General features: G+C 38.9%; 1 protein-coding gene across 5 annotated transcripts; it reads right to left on the reverse strand.

Annotated features, from left to right (window-relative positions):
• Positions 1 to 64: 64 nt before the first annotated feature.
• LOC140936252 (follistatin-A-like) lies at positions 65 to 24,855 on the reverse strand. Of its 5 annotated transcripts, none has more exons than XM_073385685.1 (7): positions 24,732 to 24,855; positions 16,857 to 16,984; positions 6,074 to 6,280; positions 4,741 to 4,998; positions 2,953 to 3,183; positions 1,778 to 2,056; positions 65 to 1,025 (listed from the first exon to the last, which is right to left on the reverse strand). In XM_073385685.1, exons 2-7 carry the CDS (start codon positions 16,933 to 16,935, stop codon positions 778 to 780), a joined length of 1,302 nt encoding a protein of 433 aa, XP_073241786.1. In that variant the 5' UTR covers positions 16,936 to 16,984; positions 24,732 to 24,855; the 3' UTR covers positions 65 to 777. The 5 variants fall into 5 exon arrangements, with proteins under 5 accessions (XP_073241786.1, XP_073241788.1, XP_073241787.1 ...); XM_073385687.1 differs by lacking the exon at positions 24,732 to 24,855 and adding an exon at positions 20,138 to 20,157; XM_073385686.1 differs by lacking the exon at positions 24,732 to 24,855 and adding an exon at positions 17,069 to 17,171.
• Between the last annotated feature and the right edge of the window lie 47 nt (positions 24,856 to 24,902).

Below are 24,902 nucleotides of genomic sequence, written 5' to 3' on the forward strand. Positions count from 1 at the left end.
TCATTTGTAGGCACTTATTTGCAGGTCACGTGGTGAGCTCTCGGCCAATGAAAAGGAAGAAAAATTTGCAACTAATGATAATTTCATTTATTTAATAACTTTCTAGTCGATGCAGTAAATTTTACGCTTTTTACTGCAAAACAAATTATATGTTTACAATGACTTGTTATTAAATTTACATCTTTAAAAGTGCTAAAATGTAAATCAAGTAATTTAAAAATCATACATACTAATAGAAGTATAAACCGTATTCCTTAGCGTTAACTAGATAATTGTGTTGTGTCAATGAGTTATGATATTTACGGAGCCTATAATAGAATTGGGATACAAAAATATAGTTTTAAATTACCGAACGAAAGTACGTTCATCTCTGATTAATATACAAGGCTTAGACACTGTTTAGAGTTAGTGTAGAAAATTAACATGAATATTTTACACAAACGATATTTTTATTTGACCCCGAAATGAGGTCGTGTTTTACCTTTTCCAGATCATGATCTTTTAACCCGGTGTCAACAAGAGGAGTATTATCAGAACCAAATTAAGTATATTCTTTCATTACATAACTGATGCCATATACGTATATAAATTATTACAAATATAACTTGTGTTCAAGGATTCATGACTGATATCTAATAAATGTTTCAAGATGTAATGGTTCGGCAAATAAGTTACATCGTTTTGCTTTCATGAATTCTTGTTCTGCGTTTAATCTACCTTATCTCGGATGACTGGTCAGCAGAAATACGTCTCTAACTGACTGCTCAGCATGTTTTTCTATGATTGATCACCTGTTTTAACGGTGATCTTCGACCACTTCCGTCGCAAGAAATGGATTAAACTCTTCATAAGGATTTTTTTATCGCCTAGAGGCTTTTTCCTGACCTCGAGCCCAAAGTGTCTCTTTAAAACTGAAGCAAGTTCTCGTTGCGTGATATAATAGTTATCCAGCTCTTCATATTTGCACGGCTTCGGGGTAGTTATGAGGGATTGTTTGGCAGGATCGTCATTGATTCTGTCAGAGTCTAAAAAATCAAAGAGATGCAAGCGGTGGGTTAAAAGTGCAAATTATAAAGCCAGCATTGCCAGCAATCTCTATCATCTTCCCTTTATTTAACTTCGCGAGCTGTTAGTGTTATGGCGCGTGTGGTTTATCCCGGCTTCCACTTTCCCTTTGGGGCGCCAGCCTGCAGGCTGGTACCAGGCCTTCTCAGGTATTAGGCAGATAATAGAACTTATTATAATTCTTGTTGCTGAGCTTGTAACGAGTTTTTCCTCGATCTTTATTAGCTACCCCGGAGTCTCAGAGGTTGATTAAGGACAAGAACCATTTACTGGTTAATTCGGAAGAGATGGGATGTATGACACGATACCACGATATCCTAGGATAGCATCTTTGTTTCATTTTCATAACCCGCGGTGCGTTATGGGAGCAAGTTCATTAAATTATGTATCAGAGGCGAGCCTAGAAACCTAGTCAGCAAATACCGACTAACGCTACTTGGCTATATCAGTAGAACGTAGACACTGAAGGAAAAGAAGACGACAAGCCTTGTGTGACAAGCATGAAAACAATTCCGTTTGGAAAAATTTTACGCCAAACTTCGCCTTCCTTTAAACAGATCTTTTCGCAAAAGACCAGAAATACACCAATGTTAAGAGAAGACACGACAAAACAGTCAAGTAATAGGCCTGTCCCTTTTGTCTCACACAAACGTTTTGACGTCTTCTTAGTCTTTCTGCCGTCCTGTTGCGTAAGCTTAATATTTATTATTACCTCTGCAACGCCCTCGGTACTGAATGTCAAGAAACGTATTTCCCGAGCACATTTTCTCTTTCAAAGCGCAGTAGCTTGAGTACGTCATGTTATCTGTGCCGCACAGTTCTGAACTGGGTTTTACTGATCCTGGGAAGGATTCTTTGCAAGTGCAAGAGATGCACCGTGGTTTGTTGTTATTGTCGTATACACAGTGTCGTCTGACGGAGTAAATATTTCCTCTGATGTCCCTTTGTACGTCATCCTTGGGGCAGCTAATTTTTTGGCACGTCGCATTTGCTAATCGAAGAAGGGAACAGAAAATCACTGTTAGGGGTAATGAAAAATAATCCATCTATCCGAATATCAATGGCTTTGTTTCGTGGTCGTCGTCTTGAATCAACAAAACACTTTTCATCACTGTCAGGTTAAAACGCCAGCAAAGTTTTAAAGATATCATTATGTACCAAGTAATCCTGATTAATAGAGAATATTAAGTTGAGTAGTCATGAGCCAGATTCTACAATTACAGTTGCTATTTTTAACGTTTAAGATGACCCCATACATCACTATAACTATCATTTTTCTATTAAATCCTTTCCTACGAAGTATTTTCGAAAGCCCAAAAAACCTAAAACAAATATCTATGATAGCTGAGTGTTAACTGTTGTCTTAACGAGAAAAAAGGACGGACTCAAAATAGATTAAAAGGGGCTATGTCACGAAGATATTGCTGTTTTTGATCAATTCTTTGCTCAAGTCATTTCTTAGCATCTTGACCCATACACAGAATGCTCCTGTAGAGTTATGAACAACATATCAAACACATTTCATCAGGGACCACTAACCATAATATTTTTTTGGTGATTTTTGCGGAGATAGCATAAAAACTTGAATATGTTGGCCCAATTTTCTAAAGTTTCAATCGATGTCCATCCTTCCAATCCGCAGTAACAGACGACAAAAAACATTTTCAATGCCTAAATAAGGTTTTAAATAACAAAACTGGGCCATTATTTTTTAATTTAATTCATGCGAAGACAAGTTTTGGGGTTTTTTTTTAAAAAAAAGATCGAATTTGTTAAAATATTTTACTAAGACAGCACAAATTGACGAATCAGTGATCGAACTGGAGTTTTAAAATATTACTTTTAAGCAAAAGAGAATGTTGTTACAGTTGAATGACGACTACTCACCGACACATTGGCCTTTGTACGCCACACCGATCGTTTTTCCTTGTTTACAAGATTCCAGTCTTAAGTGATCGTCGTTTTGATACTGAATGCCGTCTGCTCCGCATATGGGGTCGTACCTCGTGAAATTCGATTTAGAGTTGTAAAGCGCCTCACATGACACACAGCTTGGTACATTGTACACGTCTACCACGCAAGTGCGGTTTTTACGACAAACAACATTGTCGCACCCGGCTAAAAACAGAGTGAATTGTTAATAACTGTCGCAGACCTCCAACCACTTGGCCGTTTGGCCAATATCAAGCTAAGATATTTTTGTGAAAGGATGTGTACGAAATATATCAGATTTGAACTTCACATATGAAAGTTGATGGCTTTTCTAACCGGCTACAACCTCCACAAGGCTCTATCTTGGGACCTATACATTTTATAAGTTAATGACATTCATCTTTGATCAACTTTCCGTACGTTTATACTATTTGCTGATGACACAAATTATTTTATCTCAAAGCACGATCTTACTGTGTCACAGGATACAGCTTGATATAGCTAGAGAAAGTCTCTAATTGTTAACAGCTATTATTGTTCATTTAAAATATTTCACCGTTTCCGATTGGCTCCAATCTCCTGGTTAATTTTTAATCTGAAATTAAAGAGTGAGTGTTGTCGCTGGCTATGCTGTAATATAATTATGCACGATTTTTAGAATTTCGACATTTCATGAATCGAGTCCCACTGAGTAACTTCCATGACTGTTCTCGATGGTGCGTCCCATGGCAAATTTAAAATTTGTCTTCCATCTCTACGGGGTAACGCTTGCAGGGATTTAGTGTGGTCACAGTTTTTGCAATGTTCTAAGATGGTGATTCCGTAAGTCTCAGAAGGGAGGATCAACATAAAGTATAAGTAAGAAGAGATTTTCTTTTTTAGAAAATAGCACTATCTTACACTAGCTTGTTGACAGAGTTGTTCTTCAAATCTTTAATATGAGTTAGTTCACTTGCAAATAGAGTCATAGCCGGGCTTTGTCTACCCTATCACCTTTGAAAGAGAATTTACCGAGAGAGCCACCACGAGGAGACCCATGCCAAAACTACATCACTGGGAGCTTAAGCAACGATGACGGCGACGGCAAAGAGTACGGCAAAAAAGTAATGGGTTTATATTTCTTTGCTGTCGTTGTACGACTACAACGTAAAAGTGCCTAATATCACGTTTTGTCGAGGACGGGAACACAAGAAAACAAATTTCTTTTTCTTTTCCTGAACTTTGAGAAAACTCTTTAAAATTCAATTCCAAAAACTTTTGCCAACATTTGACGAATTAGACGAGATGGAATAAGCGCGATAAACAAGCGCGAATTCACTTTTTAAGTGACACTTTCGTAGCCGTCGCCGTCGTTGTTCCTTAAGTTCCCATAATCAGAGCCTAATCAGAGCCTAATCAGAGCCTAATCAGAGCCTAATCAGAGCCTAATCAGAGCCTAATCAGAGCCTAATCAGAGCCTAATCAGAGCCTAATCAGAGCCTAATCAGAGCCTCTACGGCGGCTGCTATGCCAGCGTGGTTGCATTGATGGTGTGGTCGTTATCACACCCGACTGGTTAAAATTTCCTTTTAAAAAAATTATTCTGTTAATTTATATTCATAGCAATATGTATGGGCCACTCGAGGTTGCAAGCCGCTACGATCCACGCGCGACAAAATTATAAACCGCTGCTTCACGAGGCCTTCGGCCTCGCTTTGCGAAGAATAAACTTCTTTTATTCAGTCAAAAAACAATTGTACTTACTTTGACAGCTGCCTTCATAATCTATTTCAACATTGGACAACCCTCCATTTTTGCACGTCATTCTTCTGAATTCACACTCGTTATTGTATGTGTTTCCATCTGTGCCGCACACAGGCTGATGTCTTTTTAAGTCTGGAGTATGGCAGCTTGGACAGAGGCATTTTGGCTTGCCGTATCTGATCTTACAGACTTTTCCATATCTGCATTTCGTGGTCGCACAGCTGGGCGGATTTACGAAAGATGAATTCACTGACCGACCTAATATGAACCAATGAAACAACTGCCGGTCAAAGCCGAGGTAGTTTCCTTATTATTGAGTTTACGCAACAGGACGGCAGAAAGAAGAGGACGGCAAAACGCCTGTGCATGACAAACGTGACAGACCTATAACCTATGTGTTCGTGTTGATCGTGACTTGAAATGTTTCCTGGTCTTTTACAAAAAGACCTGTCTGTTAAAGGAGGGTGAAGGTCGGTCAAAACATTTTTCAAACAAAATTATTGTGACGCCCGTCACCCAAAATTTGCCGTCTTCTTTCCTCTACCGTCCTGTTGCGTAAGCTCACTTCCTCAGAAGAAACCCCTGAGTGAATTAACTTTAAACTTGCGATATGAAAAAGGCTCCGAGATTTTGGAAGCTTGGCTGGCGCTAGTCCTAGGTATGTAGAACTATAAGGGCGTATTAGTTGTCAAGGTGAGTAACCTTGGATTCGCGTTAATCATCTTGTGAACATCTAGGCCCATAGTTCAAAGGGGCCTCATAACCCTTCCTTTCCTGCGCACTTATAAACCCAAGTTTCCTATCGCTTTAACTTTATTAATACTACATACGCCGCACATCCACAGGCCAAATTTAAATTTACGCTCTTCAGGAAAAGCACCCAGGAATCTGTTTCCAATACTAAGCCAGTCAGCAGATAAATCACTCGTGGACTTTGCAAGTTCATGCATATAGTTATTAAAGCAATAAAGCGCTTATTGATAACAACAACATTCTGATTAGTGCAAACGCATTTACAAAGTTCTAGATGCTTAAAATTTTATGTTGGTAGCTGATTAAACAAGCTCAGTACAATGAAGGGTACCTAAGTTTAAAAGATCCATCTAAAGCAACGCTTAAGACATACCTTAACGTAAGTGGGTTTCTTGATAAATCCTGAAGTATTTCAAAAACTTTCAAAGATATCAGATAGTAACATGAAAATTTCTGAAGAAATCCAGCCTGTGATCTTGCTTCAGGAAAGAGTAGAATATGATTGCTTATAGTGCTGGATCGCAAAGTTTAAGACCTTGCTTCTCAAAAAGTAATCGCCGAACGGATAATTACGACTTACCAGCCTTTTTACAGGGAACACAAGACCTCTGTCCAACTTTCAAAACATGGAAAATTATCCTGTCGTCTTCAGTCACATTAATGTAGTACGCGGCTCCGTCACTATTGCAACAATCATCATTCCTCTTGAATTCCCATTCTCCTACGAAGGATTCATATTTGCACGTGCCATTTTCAATGCCCTTGAAGCACAACCGGTATTCGAAACCTACACATGAGACGGCCATACATCAGTCAATTATGCAGTTACCCTCCCCGCGAAATAGTTGTCTTGAGTTATTACTAACCGCATACAGCGCTGTATTAGCCTTCTGGGCTTTTGCAGTGTAGTGCAGACGTTGTAATGGAGAAAAAGCTATAAAGCCACCCCAACCCACAATTGTGGTATCATCTAAGCCATGCCAGAGCTCTCTAACTAGTAAACTAGTGAACATGCGCAATGCTAGGGTCATGACTCATCCTAGTACAGCGCTTAATTTCAACATGAAAGCAAAGCTTTATATGTGAAAGAGCTATATCTAACTGCCATATCTAGAGCTATATCTAACCTTATTACTATTAATTTTGGTCCAAAATTCTCGATCTACTTTTGACGTTCTTTACACCTAAGAGAGACTCAGGAGTTTTTTATCGAGGGCGGAGATCCGCCAGGATCAGTCATACTATGAAGAACCCACCAAGTGGCCATAGGGGACGTACCACGAACGTTTCCATTTCGGCTTATACGTTCAACTTTGTTCTAGTTTTCTCAACAATTTTTGTCTCTTTGTAAAAGTCCCGTTAATTTTCTTCATTTTTAAATGTTGCCGTCTCTTTCGCGTTTATCTCCTTTATAAGAAAGTCGTTTTCCATTAAGGTGATGTCACACGAGACAATTCGCAACGAGGATTTTTAGCGCAACACAGCATGGCATCATTGTTGCCACATTGTTTCGAATGGTTGCAACATTGTTCCAATATTGCAACGCTGTGTTGCGCTGAACTTATCGTGCTTGCGAATCGCTCCGTGTAACATCACCTTTAAATTCGCGTTTAATTATTTAAGTAGCGTTAAGTTCCAATACTTTAATTTCATGGTGAGTTAATTTCCTGTAGTATGGTAGGTATCGCGGAAAAGAGAAATGTCTTTTTTCAAGTCAATTAGAAACAACAAATGAACGAGAAAGCGACAAACAAACGAACGAATGAGCAATGAGCCGTGACAACACTTGCTGGAGCGAAGAAAGTGACACCAGCCACACCGCAAAGGGCCTTCCTCAAACTTTTTTTGTTTACTATCTTTTAAGATAACCAACATCAAGAATCTTGTTTAACATTTACTAGCCGGAAGAAAGAGACCTCCAAGGCGCAAAAAATAATCGGAAGAAACACTTAAAAAATCCCTGAAGTAAAGGAAAACAACTATAAATTCACTATTTTGCGTACGAGGTCAAAGTTGAAATCTGATATGTTTTTAGGCCTCTGCTAGCAGGGAAGATATGTTCTAGCCAAGTTCTAATGTGCAAACTACGTTTCCTTCAATAACCCACAGGCCGGCCACAGTGCAGGTAATTGTCTATACACTATATTTATTGATCGATGAGCTCAGTTTTTCGAAGGCCGATTAGCGCTAACCCTTTCCTTCAAAAGTACTCTCTATGTCAATTTCACATATTCTTTCAGAGAATCCAATAATCAAATTGTAGACAAGAAGAATTAAACTGAATTTGCTTTTTAAGCTTTCATCTGAATCAAATTTCGCACTAATCCCGGGTTATCTTAAACGTAGATTTGAAAAGCCCGGCCCGGTTCTCTTATTATATAATGAAATCTACTACGGTAAGAAAAATCCCGAAAATACGCCCCGGGGCTTATATTTTTCAAAGGCCTTCGTTCATCGAAGGAGCGTATAATTGAAAGGAAATTTGCGTTTCAGAAACGGTTGGGCTTTGTAGAGGGAAATTTGTAACCGAGACAGACGATTTTCAAGGTCTTTATGGCATTATAAGAGGATTAACTCAAACACACGAGCAAAACTCCTAATTAAAAATACAGTGCCTTAAGGCTACTGTCTATTGCGTCGAAATATATTGCGATTTTTGGGCGACTGTTCGATCGGCAACGAATTGCAACAGAATTCTGCCCCGGTAACTTGTAAGCTAAATGGCAGCAGAATCTCTTACCGATGAAGGCTTCCTTAACACCATAAAACAACCCAATTGTACGAAAAGAAAGCATGGATTCTTATCGTGTTAGTCTGGAATTGATTGTTATAGCGGAGTAATAAGGACGTGATCTATAAAACAAGGGATTCCTCAGTTTTTTTGGGGGACCTTTGTTGTTGTAAAGAAACTTATTTGTTAGGAAATCTGAGAATATGTATTCAGTTATGTCATAAGTAACTACTGATGTCTAGGCTTTTACCATGTTAATATAACAGAAAAAGAGTTTCATTTTCAGTTTTACAAGAGGAGTCAGTACATAATCCAAGACCAACATAAGGGCCCTTACATTCGAAAGGGTGCATTTTCGGAATTCAACGGTCTTTAGATGCCTAAATTAACGAAAACACACTGAAGCTATTTGCTCGCCTACTTTTACTTATCTCACTTATTCGAAGTGAAAGTCGTGCATTTTTAAGCCAATCAAGTGAAAACTGAAGCCAAAACTCCTCCCTTGTGCTACCTTTCCATGAAGTTTATTTTGTGATTGCAATAAAAGCAATGCCAGCACGGAAACTCACAGATCTTTTGGGTAACGTAGAGCGCCACCAGTAAGTTCACAAAAACCGTTTAATGTCGTAAAGAACTGAGATAACACGAGTTGATATCACAAAAAACCTAATGGACAAATTCGCTTTCTTTTAGCATTATTTAAACTAACATCATCCGGGGGGCGTGGTCTCTAAATGGCCTACACGCGGGGGGGGGGGGGGGGGGCGCTCCGCCCGAAAGGGTTACCCTTTGCAGACTTCAGGTATCAGTGAAAGGGTAGGGATTTACTAGTTAAAGTAATGAAAGGGTTGGGAAATCTGTCATTTCTGTCTGTAAAAGGACTTAAAAGGAAAGACAAAGGTAGGGCTCAAAATAACGGCCAGTCAACTTAACGGACAAAGTCCGGACTGATTGGCCGGGAGTTGACTGTTCAACCTTTCGTCTTGCCGGTCATGTTGACCGGTCACATTCGATCGTATTGAAAATGATATAAATTAAAATTTCCATGTTATTTAGTTGTTTCAGTTGTTATCAGTATGTAGTATGTAGTAGATGTGTATTGCAGAACTTTAATCTGAAATCTTCGGTGAACTGCAACTAGAACCGTTGTTTACGATTCGCACATTGAATCAGACATTGGGGTTCACGCACTTCCGGTTTCAAAATTAAAAATGTTGTCATTTTTATTAGTTAAGCAACGATTTTTTTCAGGGCTTCTGTTAGGTCGGGGAAAAAAGTCAAGTTTTGCGGGATTTTCGGAGACAGATTCACGGAAAAAAACGGCCGATTTCGCGGGAATTTCGTGGAAATTTTGGGGCTTACTTCGCCAAAAAACAATCGGTAAAAAACGGCCGAATTTTCTAGCCAAATTTCACAAGAAATCGATCGATTTTGTGCTGATTTGACGAGCGTGTTTAATGTTTTTTGACAGAGATAATCATTTTCTATTTTAACAACAAGGCGCTCGAGAAATGAGCCTATGGCAAAGCTTTTTATTCATGACCAGTAACCAGTCTTCCACAACATGATTTACGCCTGGTAGTTTTGGAACATTGTTCGCTCACTGTGGTGATGAAGTTTACGATAATTAAGCCGAGATAAGTTTCTATTACGTTTTATCGCCTTGTATTCGGTAAGATTTCTACCTGAATTTCGCAGGCTGCAAATATATAACGCCCATAATGGGCCCTTAATGTTTTAAGAGTTATTTATCTTATATTTTTGACGAGAAACGATACGTGACCGAGGTAAAATGAATTTGGGCGGTCATCGTGTCCGGAGACTCTCCGGAAATTATTTTTGGCCCTGCAGAAGCATCTTGTAGCTTTGAAAAACACAGGAAAACTTCCTGGTACATAAAAGGGTAAGGGCATGGCGTCGTTGTTAAGTGCCCCCCCTCCCGAACAACATCGCACTGCTATAGCTCACCTTACCATTAGCACCCCTTGCAAATGTAATCACTAAGTTTTTTAACATAAAACTAGATTTTCTAAATAGTGTAAAGTCTAATCGACTTGACTGCGTTTACGGAGCTAGCAAAAACGACAGTCCAGAGTAAACTGTCTTAGAGCGCACGTGACTCCTAACATAAACATTACAAAACAGACGTTTCGTCCAGAGTTATTTTTAAAAGTTAAACTCCAGAGTTTATAAATCGAACTGAGACGTATAAAACACATCCGTATTTTAGCAATACAGCTAGAACAGATAGAATAAACTGAATCAACCAGATGTAAGTTAGGGAAAAACTCGTATTGCCTGAGTTCAACAGGCACACTGGGAGCCAGTCGTAATTTCCGTAAAAACATGTGAAAGATACAGGGGGGTCTTTATTTGTATTTGCGTATGTTTTCTTGATTATTATAGAAAACAAAATACTATGAAAGACGTTTTCGCAGAAAAGAAGGAATTCCTCATTTTTTGACGGGAATGATGAAGTAGGATGTCAATGAACTTTGCAATCAGCAGAAAAGAACTGACCAAAAGAACAAAAAAGTGACGCAGAACAGAACCAGTTAAGAAACTGCGCGGTCGAGGAAGAAGGTTTGGGAAACTGACTGAAACAACAACCTACCTTTAGATCGATAAACGTTCAAGAAAGCTAGCAGCAGACCCGTCAACACCTGGGCAGGTTTCATGTTAACCAGTTTCTGTCCACTTAGAAAAACTGCAAAATCTAATCGATCGTGCAAAGACTGACTAACCAAAGCGCTGGAAATTCGAACTTATATCTACTCTTAAAACACCGCCCCAGCCGCTTGAGCTGACAGGCAGACAGGAAATGACCGTGAAATGATGGCAACTTCCGGTTCCAACAAGGCTCAAGCTGAGTCACGTTACGACCTCGCAGCAGGAAATAAATGATAAAGTCGAGTATCGTGATTTGACAAACACTTTACCAGGCTTATTTGTCATCTTTATTAAATAAAAGAGTATTAAATAATTGAGGGGTAAAGTTAAACACGCAAATGTGAACCTCATGTGAATTCCAAAGAAAGCTGAAGATTTCCTTATTTTTGCCTTTCCTTTGAATGGTTAATTAAAAACAACTACTGTAACCTGTTTTGTAAAGCCTCACTGAAATTTTACTTAAAATTCATTATGCTAATGGTAGCCTGACGTAACTGGGGCGGCCGGCTGTTATTTCGTCTTTTAGGACAGCTAAAAATGTACGAGGAGTTTTGTTCCGGGAAACGCCCTTCTGGAGGCTTTTACGGAACCTTTACAGTCCAGTCTAATTTTTCGTGAAAAGAGACTTAGTAGAGGTATAAAGACAGCTGGAGATCCTTGTAGAGACTACATGCTACCGTGGTCAGTTTATTTTAATTTTGGATTATTAAGCTGGATTTTGATCCTGCTAATCTCAGATGACCTGAATAAATGCACTTGACGTATCGTCAGCGGAAAGGATTAATAGACAACCGAGCGAATTTATGGTGAAAGGAATTATCTTTAGCGTTTTTAATGTGCTATGACGGAAACCACAGTGGTAGCATTAGTTTGCCACGTTTTGCTTTTTACGTGACAATTCTACAGCTAAAAACTAATGATAAAAAAAGGAATCTCAAATATACGAACTGATCGTACATAGAATACCCCACTTTAGACATTCTACTTAAGTGCTTCTTGCCAGACAGATATAGTGATTTTTTAATAGTGCATGTCTCCCTTTTTAAAGTTGTATAATTGTACTAAACTCCTTTTCTTCTGGCTTAATATATTCCTTCCTTTTTGCCACCATTGATCTCCTTGGAACTTTTGACGTCCAATACTATCAATAATGTAGTTTTACGTTTCATTAAGATTTGTGATTATAAACAACGCAGTTAAAAGAATTTTACGTTATAAAGTAACAAACTAAACTGACAAGAATCAAATCAAAAAAATATTTAATAAAAATAAAAACTGTTGCATATTGTCAACGAGTTCAACTAGAATTTTCGGAAGGTGAAAGTTCTTGCAAGTTCGGGTCGGGGAGTAATAACATTTCTTTCCTTGAAATTTGCCAGTGTCGCTTATAAAATTAAAATTCCTTTTTCCTTAGATTACTTCCATCAAAACAACTGACTGAAAAACTTAAATCATTCGAAAATTAACACTTAACTTGCAAACGAGGAATCTCGCTTTAACACTGTTTTCATGTGGGGTTAGTTTAATGAAACGCTATTCCAATCGATTTTCCAAATATCTGCAAATATTGCCCCTCGGGGTGCTTGTGAACTAGGACACTAAATCTTACATTGCCAGTCAGTACAACATTCAAACCAATAAAAGGGCAAAGGGGAGAGATAAACATTGAAACATATTTCATATCGTCTGGGGCAAACCAGTAAAAATCTACAATGACAAAGCGAAGAAAGCGAGAGAAAAGTCTCCCGAACTTGTTTTGCTGGTAAATTGAAAGCGTTAGATTTTGTGCTGTGATCATATGTATATACACGTCAAAATAGGGCTATTCAGCCAAACATAGGTACAATTTTACCTGCGAAGAAAAGACCAAAAAAGAGGCTAGCTTGGTCTAAACGTTAGCAGTATCTGCTACTGATATTAACTAACAAGTGATATTTGGAACGAACATAACAAGTTCTTATGTAATCGCAAGGTAATAAAGGGGTGGATGCAAATCTACCCAGCCGCCACCCCAAAGCGTTGAATTAGCCTTGTTTACAAACCGCCCATTCATGGGGTTATTTTCAACATTTGTGCTTAATTTAACCCACCTTGAAGCCAATTTAGCCGCTGGATTTGAAGAATTGTAATCTCATTTTAATCGGCAGTAAATCTGCGGGTGCCAAACAAGCGGATTCTGGGGGGCTCATCGTTTCCCTCAAAGCAATAACTCGTTTTTGCTGAAATGACCCTTTAGTATAGGTTTAGAATAGATCATTCTAGTTAAAAGTAAGGAAGTATTATCGATGGAGAAATGGCTTACTATTGCCATCTTTAAATCAGTGTTTTCCTCCATGCACCCTGTGCTCTGTCCCTGGCTCAGCCAAACTCGTCTTCAATACTTTCTCGTTAGGGACAATTTGCTGCCGTCTGTCTTCTTTGTCAAATTGTGACGGGCTACCACCTTAATTCATAAGACTAAACTGGATCAGAAATAACGTATGGAGCAAAAGTTAAAGCAATTATTGATAATGATTGAAGTGGATTACAGTCATCAAATTTAAGTTAATGACAGGGCTTTCATGCGAAAATTAAATAGTCTTCTAACTTTTTTTTACCCTTTTTCTTGTCTTTTTCGTCTTCATTGCTTATATTTTTCAAAGCGTTTGGGAAATTTTTCTTTTTCTTTTCCCGAATTAGTCAGTCTTTTGACCATTGATCAAGAAGGACGTGATGTCTTTAACCGGAAGTACAGTAATAAAAATGAATGGAAAAAAAATAAGTGTAAGTTAACCAAATAAAGAAAAACAAGTTCAAGAATAGCTTTCTTTAAGGGGGCCAATTTATGCTGTGGGTTGCTTCTCACTTAGCTTCTACCGTTACTCGATGATAATTGTGATTTTGAAAAAAACGCAACTTCCGCACCAACGCATAAACTAAACCTTGGCCAGTACCATCACGTCTTAAGTCTTTGACACAAGAAAATGAACTGAGATTACTTCTCGGATTCACTCTAGGGACACTGGTTCTGTTAAGTAAAAACGCAATTTTGAATACTCCGTTATGGTTTCGTTAGAATTTCTGTAAGTTGTTTTTTTACCTTGCTTAAATTTCCTCACAGCGGGCAACGTTATGTTTGATTCACCTAAATATTCATTTAAAGAGGGACATCACTCGAAAACTGATCGATTTCGCTTGGTTGTGATATAGTGTTTACGGTTTGAGCTGCTGCCAGGAGTTCTGTTACTCAATTAAGATTCTTTGAAGGCGGTAACATATGATACCCCATACACGTAATCAGGGTTTCTGTTTACTTCGAATTACTCCCTGAGTACCCTTTGATATCACGTTCTGCAACAAACCACAACAAGCGGATGCAATCAATCCATTTTAAGCCCCCCCAAAAATATACAAGCTGCCGGCACACGAAGAATCCCGCACTCCGTCCATCAATCACTGAGTAAGCCGCAGATGCGCGTGTAAGGACAAACCGATAGTCAAAACCTTTTATTCTTTCATTTCAACCATATATGATTTGTAGACTTTAAGTAGATGAGCATTCCCTCCTCACATACACAGTGGAGGCGCGACAGACAGCCACGTGTATCGTTGAGAGATGGCGCGTTGGAACTTAGCCAATACTATGCTAAGTTCTCATGAGCTTCGAGAATTCTCTCATTCATTGAAAATAAACTCTATACGACTTGCTTGGTGGAAATGTTGCATGTTGGGCATTAAAGAAACATGTCCTACTTGATTTCCGTAAAACTATTCATGCATATTCCATTGTTTGTTCTACAGTTTGACTGATGTTTAGTACACACATCCCTTTCTTAAGGAGGTCCGGAAAGAACGCCACACTGAAGAATTTTTCGTAGCGTTAAGAGGCCTTATGCGATGTTACAACAACAGTTGGTACGTGTGGTCCATCAGGCGTTTGACCTGCTCTGGTAGAAGACAGTGTTGCGTTTTCTGGTTTGAAAATGGTTACTGAGTTTGGTTTTAAAGTAAAGAAACTTGATTAATGAAAAGCACTAAAAAAGATAATTAAGTGGTTGATAAAAAGGGGCCACACGCCCCAGCACAGTTATTCGTCCGCCACAAGACCACTGAAAGTAAGCCTGAATACAGACGTTTCCTCCCATGAAAATCAGACAATAAGCTTCCCATTTCCCCTACAGATCGAGAAGATTTATGCAGTTGTGAGTTTAATCAGGAATCACAGTTGTGGTCATTGTGGGTTGTCCAGTTTGTTTTTACTGATAAAAAGCGAGTCCTTCCTATACGCAGTGGTGTGTTGTGGTGTGGGGTGGGGTGGAACACAACCTTATAAACGTTATTAGGATAGTATGACTGTACCAAGGGGGAAGGGGGTGAGGTATAACCTGCTGTGAAAAGTATTGCTTTAAGGTACAGTAGTTCCTTTAGGAATATGGTAAAGTAGGGTATTATTAACAAGGAAAGTGACCGGAGGTCTTAAGAAGTTACCCTAAAGTAGGATTGAAACTAGGGCCTTGGTAAGCCGGGATTTTTGGACTTCTAGCTGATAATTTTCTTGTGAAGAGCAGGGGGTACAGATCAACGACGGAACACAATCACATAATATTTATAGAGTGATTCTAGAAACGCCTACGAAACTTATAATAAGCAATACTTTGGCTAGCCAACTATCTTTTTATCAAGAGCTGGTAAAAAAAAAATGGAATAACACAGTTACCAAACCAATAAAGAGACATTTTTCTACAATAGATATGTATGATGATTAGTTAAAAAGCACATAAAAACGGAGCTCTAGGGACCCTTCTGCATATAAATAATATCAGTATAGTCGCACATCATGAGATTGCAGGTGGGGGTATCTGATTTGGTCAAAGGTCTCAAAAATTTCAAGTGTCTAGATCCGTATTTCATGAGGCGCATGAAAAAATGATTTCTTTTGCTTCTTTTACAATCTCTAGCTTTTTGATTACTGTCTCGTTGGGTTCTAGTTTATGATCTCTAGAAAGCGAGAGAAGATTGAAGTGCTCCTCGTAAATCAGTGGGTCAGTAAAGGTGACTTCTACAACTTTGCTCTTGCATAACGCTTTATTGTACATATTTTCTCTGCCGCTGCTGCACGACTACGACGTGCCGAGCTTCAGTCCTATTTTCAGGTTTTATGGAAGACGTGAACACAAGACAACAATTTACTTTTTTCTTTGTCGCTGTCGTTGCCGTCCTGGTTTCTTAAGCCACCAACTTTGATAACCATCCTGCCATCTAGCTGTTTTGGAACATGTTTGGCGAGCGGCACAATGCGCATGGACCTTTTTTGTGTGTGTATGTTTTGCGGGAGCTAATTTAGTTTCGTAGTTGGCAAGTTTATAAATTCAGTGCCTAGTTGGTATACAGAAGATACAGTTACTCGTCAACCTCCTCTCCTTTGGAAAAACAAGAATACTCTGGGGAAGAGGTTGCAGCTGCTGTTGATGTGATGTTCACGTCGTTTTGCTTTTATGCCGACAAAAGTGTCAAACTTGCTTCCTCCTTTGCGAAAATTATATTTTTCAAATTAGGCCCGGTTCAGACGCCGAACTTTTCATGAGCCGAACCTAATACATTGAATTAAGTACATGAAAAGTTCGGCGTCTGAATCAATTAGGAACCGCCTGTTTCAATTTGGAACGGCCCAGCCGTTAATTTCGCCTTGCCCGGCCGAGAATTTCGCCTTTGGAGCGACTTTGGAACGCCTTTGATTCAGACGCCGATCTTTTCATGTACCGAACCTAATCTAAAATTATTATAACGTATTTTGTAAGCAGTTTGACCGAAATGAGCATTTTTCGCCTTTTGAACTTAGTTCAGCTGCAATTAAGATCGGCGTATGAATCAATTCAGCCGATCTAAATAATTTGGGTCGGCCTTAATTCGAATTAGGTTCGGCTGATGAAAAGATCGGTGTCTGAACCGGGCCTTAGTTTACGCTTAGACCTGCTAGACCTACCTCTATTTCTACTCCAAACTACAGAAGCAAAAACCAACAGGAAACAAACTGGACTCAGTTTTATCGTCATGAAGAACATGGTTTAAAGCCTGTGTCTCGCCAGTCACTTCGTTGCACTTTAGTAGCAGCTGCAATTCAAGTAAACATGTTAAAAGGCATATTCCAGTGGTATAGCTTTTTTCGCTTGTATTAAATGGGTTTAAACAGCTTACCCTAAAGCCTTTTTTCTTCTAGCGACGGACGGTCTGATTTTTAAGAGCGCTAATGTCCTAGTGAAAATCAAAAATCCGAATCGTTAGTGGAGTCAAAAGCGCAACGAAATCAGAGTCAGGAGAATATGAAAGCTTCCTTTTTCTTCCGACTCCGCTCAGTATGACTCCGCCACTTAAGATCCAGTGAAAACCACATTGTCGGAGTCGGAAGCAGACGCGGAAGAATAAACCAATCACAATGCTCGTTCCCACGTTTTGTGATTGGTTTAATTGTTCCTCTTTTGCTACCTACTCGGACAACCCAGTTTTCACTAGATTGTAAGCCACGGAGTTATAAGCAGAATTAGAGCGCGGTTTTTTTCAAATTACTCTATTGTTCCGTCGCTAGTGAAAACCAGCCTTAAGCCTTCGTCGAGCCCGATTAGTAGTGTGTAAATCAAAGCTATTTCGCGCACAAGTTGGTGATGGGTTTTATTTTATACACTACACTATTCGTGTCGTGAATTGGCCTAATCAATCACGTCATAAGTGAAGATATTGTCCGGTTTCGATCTCCCTTAAAGGACATCACGGTATTTCGCCGCGACAAGTGTCGTGTTGACACGTGATGTCTGATACTCTTCTTGTGTAACCAAGTCTTGTAACTCTGTGCGATAGTCGTAGGCAAAACTCGTACCGTGTAAATCGGTTTTCAAATGCAACCGTCGTTAGATTCCCCATTCTTATATGCAAATAATAATTTTCCTTGATGGCCTCATTTTGCTCTGCACATGAGTCGGCTTCAGTCCTAAGGCACGAAACTACGAAGGCGACGACAACGGGAACGTCAAAAAAGCAACAGAGTTAATGAACTACTTGCGGTCTAAGCCAATCTGATTGGCCGCGTTTATTTGTGTCTGCCCCCTAAAAGCTGTAACATGTATCTTTTAATCAGGAAAAAACTTGTGCGGTAAAAAAGCCATTGTGGCCCCCATTCCAAACAGCGCTCGGTGGCGTTTTGTATTGAACTAATCTCTGATGACATATGTTTAATTCAAATAGAACTTTTACCAGCATCTGAGGGAATGATGGTTCGACTACCCCACAGATTTAAATGATCTTTTCTATCAAAGGAATTTCCGTTTATTACAACCCCGGAGGCCTTGGCCGTCGGTAGGCGATGTTGATGTATTAAAGTTATGTCATAATGTTGGGCAGGTGTACCTGATGCATTCCTATGTTCGATCTGCCGTAAGGGGTGATCACCTGACAAGGATTTGACTTTTCACTCCTTTCGTAAGCCAAATATCACCGAGTTCCTTGGTGCCCTCTGCTCTCTTGTCCTGTCTTAGAGAGAGGAGAGCAGAGGGCACTAACCAACTCTTGATTCTCAAGGTCTTAAAGACCAGAAGAGAGCGAAAGCGATTGAGTGTCAGGCGAGAGAGAGGGAGAGAGATCAATTTATTGTAGCTAAACAAATGCAACCAGCTTTCATTATAAAATGATAATTAGATTAAGATGATGATGACTCTATCCGTGGTTGCCCTTCTTGCGAGTTAGCCTTTACAAGTACGCTTGTTACGTACGCCGAGACTATCGTCGATTTAAGTACGCCCTTAATAAAAGGCATTTAGTCCACAGGTTGCCCAAGTTCACAAGCAGCTTGTTGTTACGTACCAATAAACTGTTATTGTTTGCAGTATACGGATTCTAGCGATCGCTATTTTATAGGAGTCAAAAAAGTAATAAAACGCTGAAAAGGCAGCAGAATTCCTTAATCTTGTCTACATGTGTCATTAATTGTGTGTCACTGGCATATTTGAGACCTTTTCAGAGCGATCCAGCTAGTTTTAATCAGTAAGATATGGCGATTTTGTTTGTATTTGACTACCGTATTTATTCGAATAAGCGCCCAACCTCGAATTAGCGCCCACCTCGAATAAGCGCTCATCCTAAAGGCAGAAAAAGTTAATAAGCGCCCAGCCTCGAATAAGCGCCCACCCCACCACACCTTCCTCCCAATAACACTCAAACTCAAATTAGCGACCACCCCTAAAACTGAATAAGTACTAATAAGAGACTTTCCCGAAGACGGAGTTTTCTTCAAAGTATTTATAGGAACCCTGCTTTGTTACATCTTCACGTTTTGTTTTTACCATTTATTGTTTTGTTGCAAAATACACATACGACACTTGCCGAAAATGTTGAAAATTTAATAAGCGCCCACCTCGAATAAGCGCCCACTCTCAAGGTCCAAAAATTTAATAAGCGTCCAGGGCGGTTAATCGAATAAATACGGTATATACTGTATATCTAGAAGAACGATCCCTATATTCCCTCAGCGTATAATTCATTTTTTGGCAACAATAATTCACACTCGTGAGGGGCCTGTTTCGGAACATCAGATTTAAAAATTGTTCAGTTTTTACGTAATCGTCAAATCGGCAAACAATAAGATCGTATTCTTCTAACAGTCAGAAAATCTAAAATCAAAATCTCGAAGCATCATTTTTGACTTTAAAATACCATTGAAGAACAGGTTCAAGCCCCCATGCAGTCTCGTGTCTCACTGATATTTGTTTTACGTTTTGACTGAGAACCAGTAGTTTCACGACTTAAGCATTGTAAAAAAATCTTAGCGGAGATTAGTACTGAGTATGCCAAACCTTAATCACTAACGATTGAATAATGCATCGCTGATTTCAAAAAATAACATCAAACTCATAAGAAGACAGAAAACACGATCCTTACATTCTAGTTCTTGAATCGCATTTCAGGCATTCGGACATTTTAAATTTTTAAAAGTAAAAATCGTGCACAAAGTATCTCAGTTCACTTCCGGCCGGAGATTGACGACTTTGAGCAACTCCACTTCCCCACTTCCAGTTCCTCAACATTTGCATGGTGAATTCAAACGATCAGAAATTCAGAGAAATTAGAAACTGAACCAGTCGTGCTGCGGTCAACTTGGGCCGAATTGTTAAACCATAAAACAAGTACGAAAAAGGTAGCCCGGGGTGTGTAAAGACAGTGAACTAAGAGAAAGATTGCCTCATTTGTGAACTAGTGCCATGAGTTTGTCAGACTTACAGTCGTCTTTGCAGGTTCTTGCTTCAGTCTGTTTGTTGCCTACGTGAGAGAATACGGACGCCAATACGTGCATCCACGTCCAGGTCAATTCGTTCGAATCAAAAGCACTTCCATTTAAGGAGAGGTCAAGATTGTTTGTAGTTTCTAACGTTTTCTGCTGTTAATTGCAAATTTTCCTTCCAATTTTGAAGCTTTAAGTGATGAGTGACTGTACAATCCAATTATATGTTTTGTTTTTCTTTTCTTAGACAAGGTATTCAACATAACTGAGATGTGTAATGTACACCCAAGCGTCTACATTTGGTACCAAAGAAAGCATGTTTCGATTAAGTTAGATTTGGTAGAAATAGAACATTGAAAACCATCGGATTCAAATAAAATGTAAAATGTCATAAGTGAAAAACACTTAATTGCAAACGAATAATACTTTACCATGCGGTTTCTAAAGGTGAAGGACACGTCTAGAAGTTTATATATTAATTGCAAATACTCTTGGAGCAAAAACGTGCCTTACTTACGAGTGTGGCATTCAGCATATATACCTAATAACAACAGCGAAGTAAAATAGTGCTCAATAGAAGTTTCAAAGGTACTCTTGGATTATGAAGCTTAGAAAGATAAAAATTAAGAAGTATATATCACCACCCTCCTGTAGTTTTGGTAATCTCAATGGATTCCTAACTCGTTGTACGTGCAGCGGAGACGAAGAGGTTCAAGACCTTTTTGATGAAATAGTTTAATAATCGAGACCACAAACTTGTCAACTTAAGATTATTTTTTAGTTTCGAATAACGGTCGACAAGTGGTGTGTCTAATGCTAAAGCACTGAAACCACACGTGCCAGCCATACGAAACATCCGATTACAGCTTGACCTCGAACATGCTTTGTAGTCAGGCCCTGAACTAATTAATTAGGTTAAGTTATTTACCACAAAAGTCTCAGATGGCGGATCTCGAAAGCCTCACGCTATTACATGATGAATATATGGATGTTGAATCACATTGGAGCTTGCCTAGTTATTTCATCATCTTATTGTCACAAAACAACTACCGTTATAGGATCTTTAATGGTTGGACTTTTTACTCGGAAAAACTCTTGTTGAGGGTTATAATAAATGTTTATTTGGCCGTGTCTGTGGTATTGGAAGTACTACATTTTCTAAGTAAGCTGTTATTCATGGGTCAAAGGCTTACTCCCTTGAATTACGGGGTGCTAATGGAAGATAAGCTAAGGTTCAGTATGAAAAAATTAAAATCGTTTACCTTTTTTTTCAATTAAAGAAGACGTCGGGTCCCGCCAGAATCAACCCTTGAATCATGGACGGGTGGAGTTGTAAACAAGCCCCCTCGGGCACTATTCCGCGGTATTGTTCACTCTAAGCATAATTGACAAGAAATAAAAACCCTGTTAAATAAACACTCGGCCCACAGCTGACGCAATAGTCGGCCACGTCGCTTCCATAATTTAACCTTAATGGTTGTTATTGTGCAGATCCTCCCCATAGCGCTACATAATGAACCATTGAGCAAAGTTAAGTCAGTCTTACAACGTGGCAAATGAGGCGACTTGCTCGGCTGTTGGGATCCAGCGAAAGGCACTTGCCGAAAACTGTTATTGTTTGATTAACTAGTCAAAGTTGGCCTTTTGGACGAATACCACTGAGTGGCAGAAATGCATTTCTGAACAGTAGTTTATATGCTTTTTTAGCTCTAAATGTTGTCTATTACACTTTACAACTTAACAACCAACCGAATAGTTTTGTCTATTTAGAACAACATACTTCAAGCCTCTGTTGTCTCCTAATTACTGAATTTTCGTCCTTCCAAACTAGGCTGAGCGATGCATTTTGCACTTCACGATAATACCGTCGATCTCTTTGACTCGTCCCGGGTCGTCTCTCTCTCTCTGTCTCTCCTTAGTGGCGCGAGGGGTGTGATGGTTCAGTTCTTCGTTAATGCATAACTTTAACTTAATGTTTGTGTTTCTCAAAAACGCGTGCTGGAATAAATATGTCAGTCACAGTTGACCTGTGAAACTAAGAGCACAACTTAAGCTTTACCCGAAGCTTGAAATTGGAGAACATATCATCTCAGTCTGGCCGATTAACTCCACTTTAAACATCTCTAGCTTTTTATTGCGACATTCTCCGTCTATGTAATATTGTGATTTCTACATAAGTTCAGTAACATCTGTAAACCTGAAGAAGGCTGTTATGGCCAGCCGAAATATTGTTATGTTTAAAAATACACCTTGTTCTGAATCAGCTTTGCAGTGGTCTTCGGACCTCTCGTTCTTGGATCATTAGCTGCCATTGTTTTTCTTGATCCGCCCTTGTCTGTTCCGCGGGCATGCAAAAATATCGCATGCTATAAGTGCTTTGGATAGGTTAATATCCAAAAGTATATTGTAGAAAACTTTTTGACCCAAAACTGGAATTTTCCTTTCATATAATATGCGCTCAACCCCCCTTACTGAGACAAAGGATTTAAAAAGTGTATCACAGACATACAATTTAATTTATATCAGGTTGTTGAGAAATACCACTTGATTTACTGTTGATGTAGTTGGACTGTGCTGTGCGATACCTAAATTTCTTGGCACAAGCAGGCATCTGATGGGCCTTGCAGACCGCGGCATTACTCTTTATATCGGCTATTTGTGCTGTTAGTCAGTGTCTTTTAATGAACCAGTTGCAACGTGCTCAGCCTTATCTTTCAAGCACTGAAAACTGAGAGAATAGCTTTCCAAGGTACGAAGAAAAAAAATCACATAAAATCCAACATAAGGAGAAAAATTCTTGAACTGTGTCATCATTGACAAATGTTAACTAATGCCGCCTTACCGGGGGGTTGGTGGGGGCACCTCAGGTCCTCTGGCTGCTCTCTAGTAACTCTTCAAATAGTTTGAAAAACTGACAAAAACGACGACTGTAAGTCTTTTCTGAATTTTCAATCATCGCGGTGAAAAGTCATTAAAAAAACTATTTTATTAGATGCACAAAATATTTAAAATTGCTTTTCCGACGATCAAGATTTCAATATTTTGAAACGGCGAGTTTTGGGTAGGCTACTTTATAACTACTTGGGGCATAGGATTTCTTGAAAGTAAAACAGAAAAATATTCAGGCAGAAATGCCGTGCGAAATGGTAAGAAATAACTTGGACACAAACGTTCAGTTGCATCGAAAGACATTTTCCGAGTTCTGGTTTGGCTTTTAGAAGATCTTATAATAAAACATCATTCGGAATGTAACGTGATTTAGTTACAAAATGAAGCCAAAGCTAATTCTTCATCTTAACTTGTAAGACGAGCATCAACATGATAAAAACCACCACATTCATCCCATTTGTGTTGTGAATAAAAAGATACTCAGAATTAAAAAAAGTCGTAGGGCAGGGATTATATCGAGTGTAGAGAGCTCAATGAAAGCGGAACATTTTACGGTTGTCTGGTTGCTGAGTTTACAATATCCAGGCTAGTATAATTGGAATTCAGTTTTGACGAAGTGTGATTTCAAATGAGAATTATAAATCTTGGTAGTTGTTCTCCGGAAGTCGATTTCAAAATTCGTTGTGTCAGTTTCAGAAAACTGAAGATCTCGGAAAGTAAAATGTCGCTTTATATGTTAAAACATGATAGAACGTGTTTGCTAAATGAGGTTCAAAAAGCCACTGATCTATTAGGCTCACTAGGTGTGAGAAGATCAAACCGTATTAATTTTCGCATGGTTTTATCTCCCAGCTTTAAAAAAGTTAATAAGCCAGGCGAACATGTTCTGCTAGAAACGTGATCACGTAAATCTGTGAAAAAATGAGATAATGTTGGTAAAATTGAATGTGACAATTGCCGTATTCCTGTGCTTTAAAGAACCCAGTCCCTTTTGTATTAAATAAGTAAGAAAACAAAGATGAAATTAGAAACAAATTGTCTAACCTCATTGTTATCAAATGTGTTGTGCATCTTCAAAAGGAGCCGACGTATGCCAAATATAGGAAAACAAACGGGAAACTGACCCCGAAACACACAAAAAATAAATGCAAAATACACAAATGTCGCCAAATTAGTTCCTAAGTTTCAAAAAAGACAATGGATCTGAAATGGAGAACAATCACACGTAGTTTTTTTTTTTTTTTACTGCGCTTTCAAAAGACTTGTTCCATGTCGTTAGTAATTTGAAAACGTTGTCAGCGATACTAAGCCAGTGTGATATAAACTGGAATTTTGTCCGTTGTCGAAAACCAAAAGAAAGTACTTACAGTAACTAGCAACTACTGAGCCAGTCAGCTTTTTATAACACTTCCCGTCAACCTTATATTGAGAGTTGTTATACGGAAAGAAATGACCAATACCCGACCGCATAAATCTTAATCACCCAGTTCTTTTGGTACGGAAAACTGGACTTCTTGTTTTGCAGAAAAAAGTTATTTGATTAGTTTTAAATGTTCCAAAATGTGTACAGCTTTTGCTTACGTTGTGTATTTACATAAAAATGTATCATCAAAATCAATCTTCGAAACATAACTACACCTCCAGGGATGGAGCTTTGTATACAATGTCTTATTCGGCGGGTGTAGATTGGAACAATGAACTCACCGATGAATTTTGAATTCCTATGGTTATCTTTGCTCGATAGACTGCAGTGTGATTCGTGTCTGCAGGGTTCAGTTGATGCTGACTGACTATCAAGATCTGTTGCGACGTTTTTACTTAGCATCTGAAGTGACGCAAGAAACATTCCACAAATATTTTGTCTGGAATAAATCA

This window comes from Porites lutea, chromosome 5 (assembly GCF_958299795.1).
Source record: "Porites lutea chromosome 5, jaPorLute2.1, whole genome shotgun sequence".
Lineage (NCBI taxonomy): Eukaryota > Metazoa > Cnidaria > Anthozoa > Scleractinia > Poritidae > Porites > Porites lutea.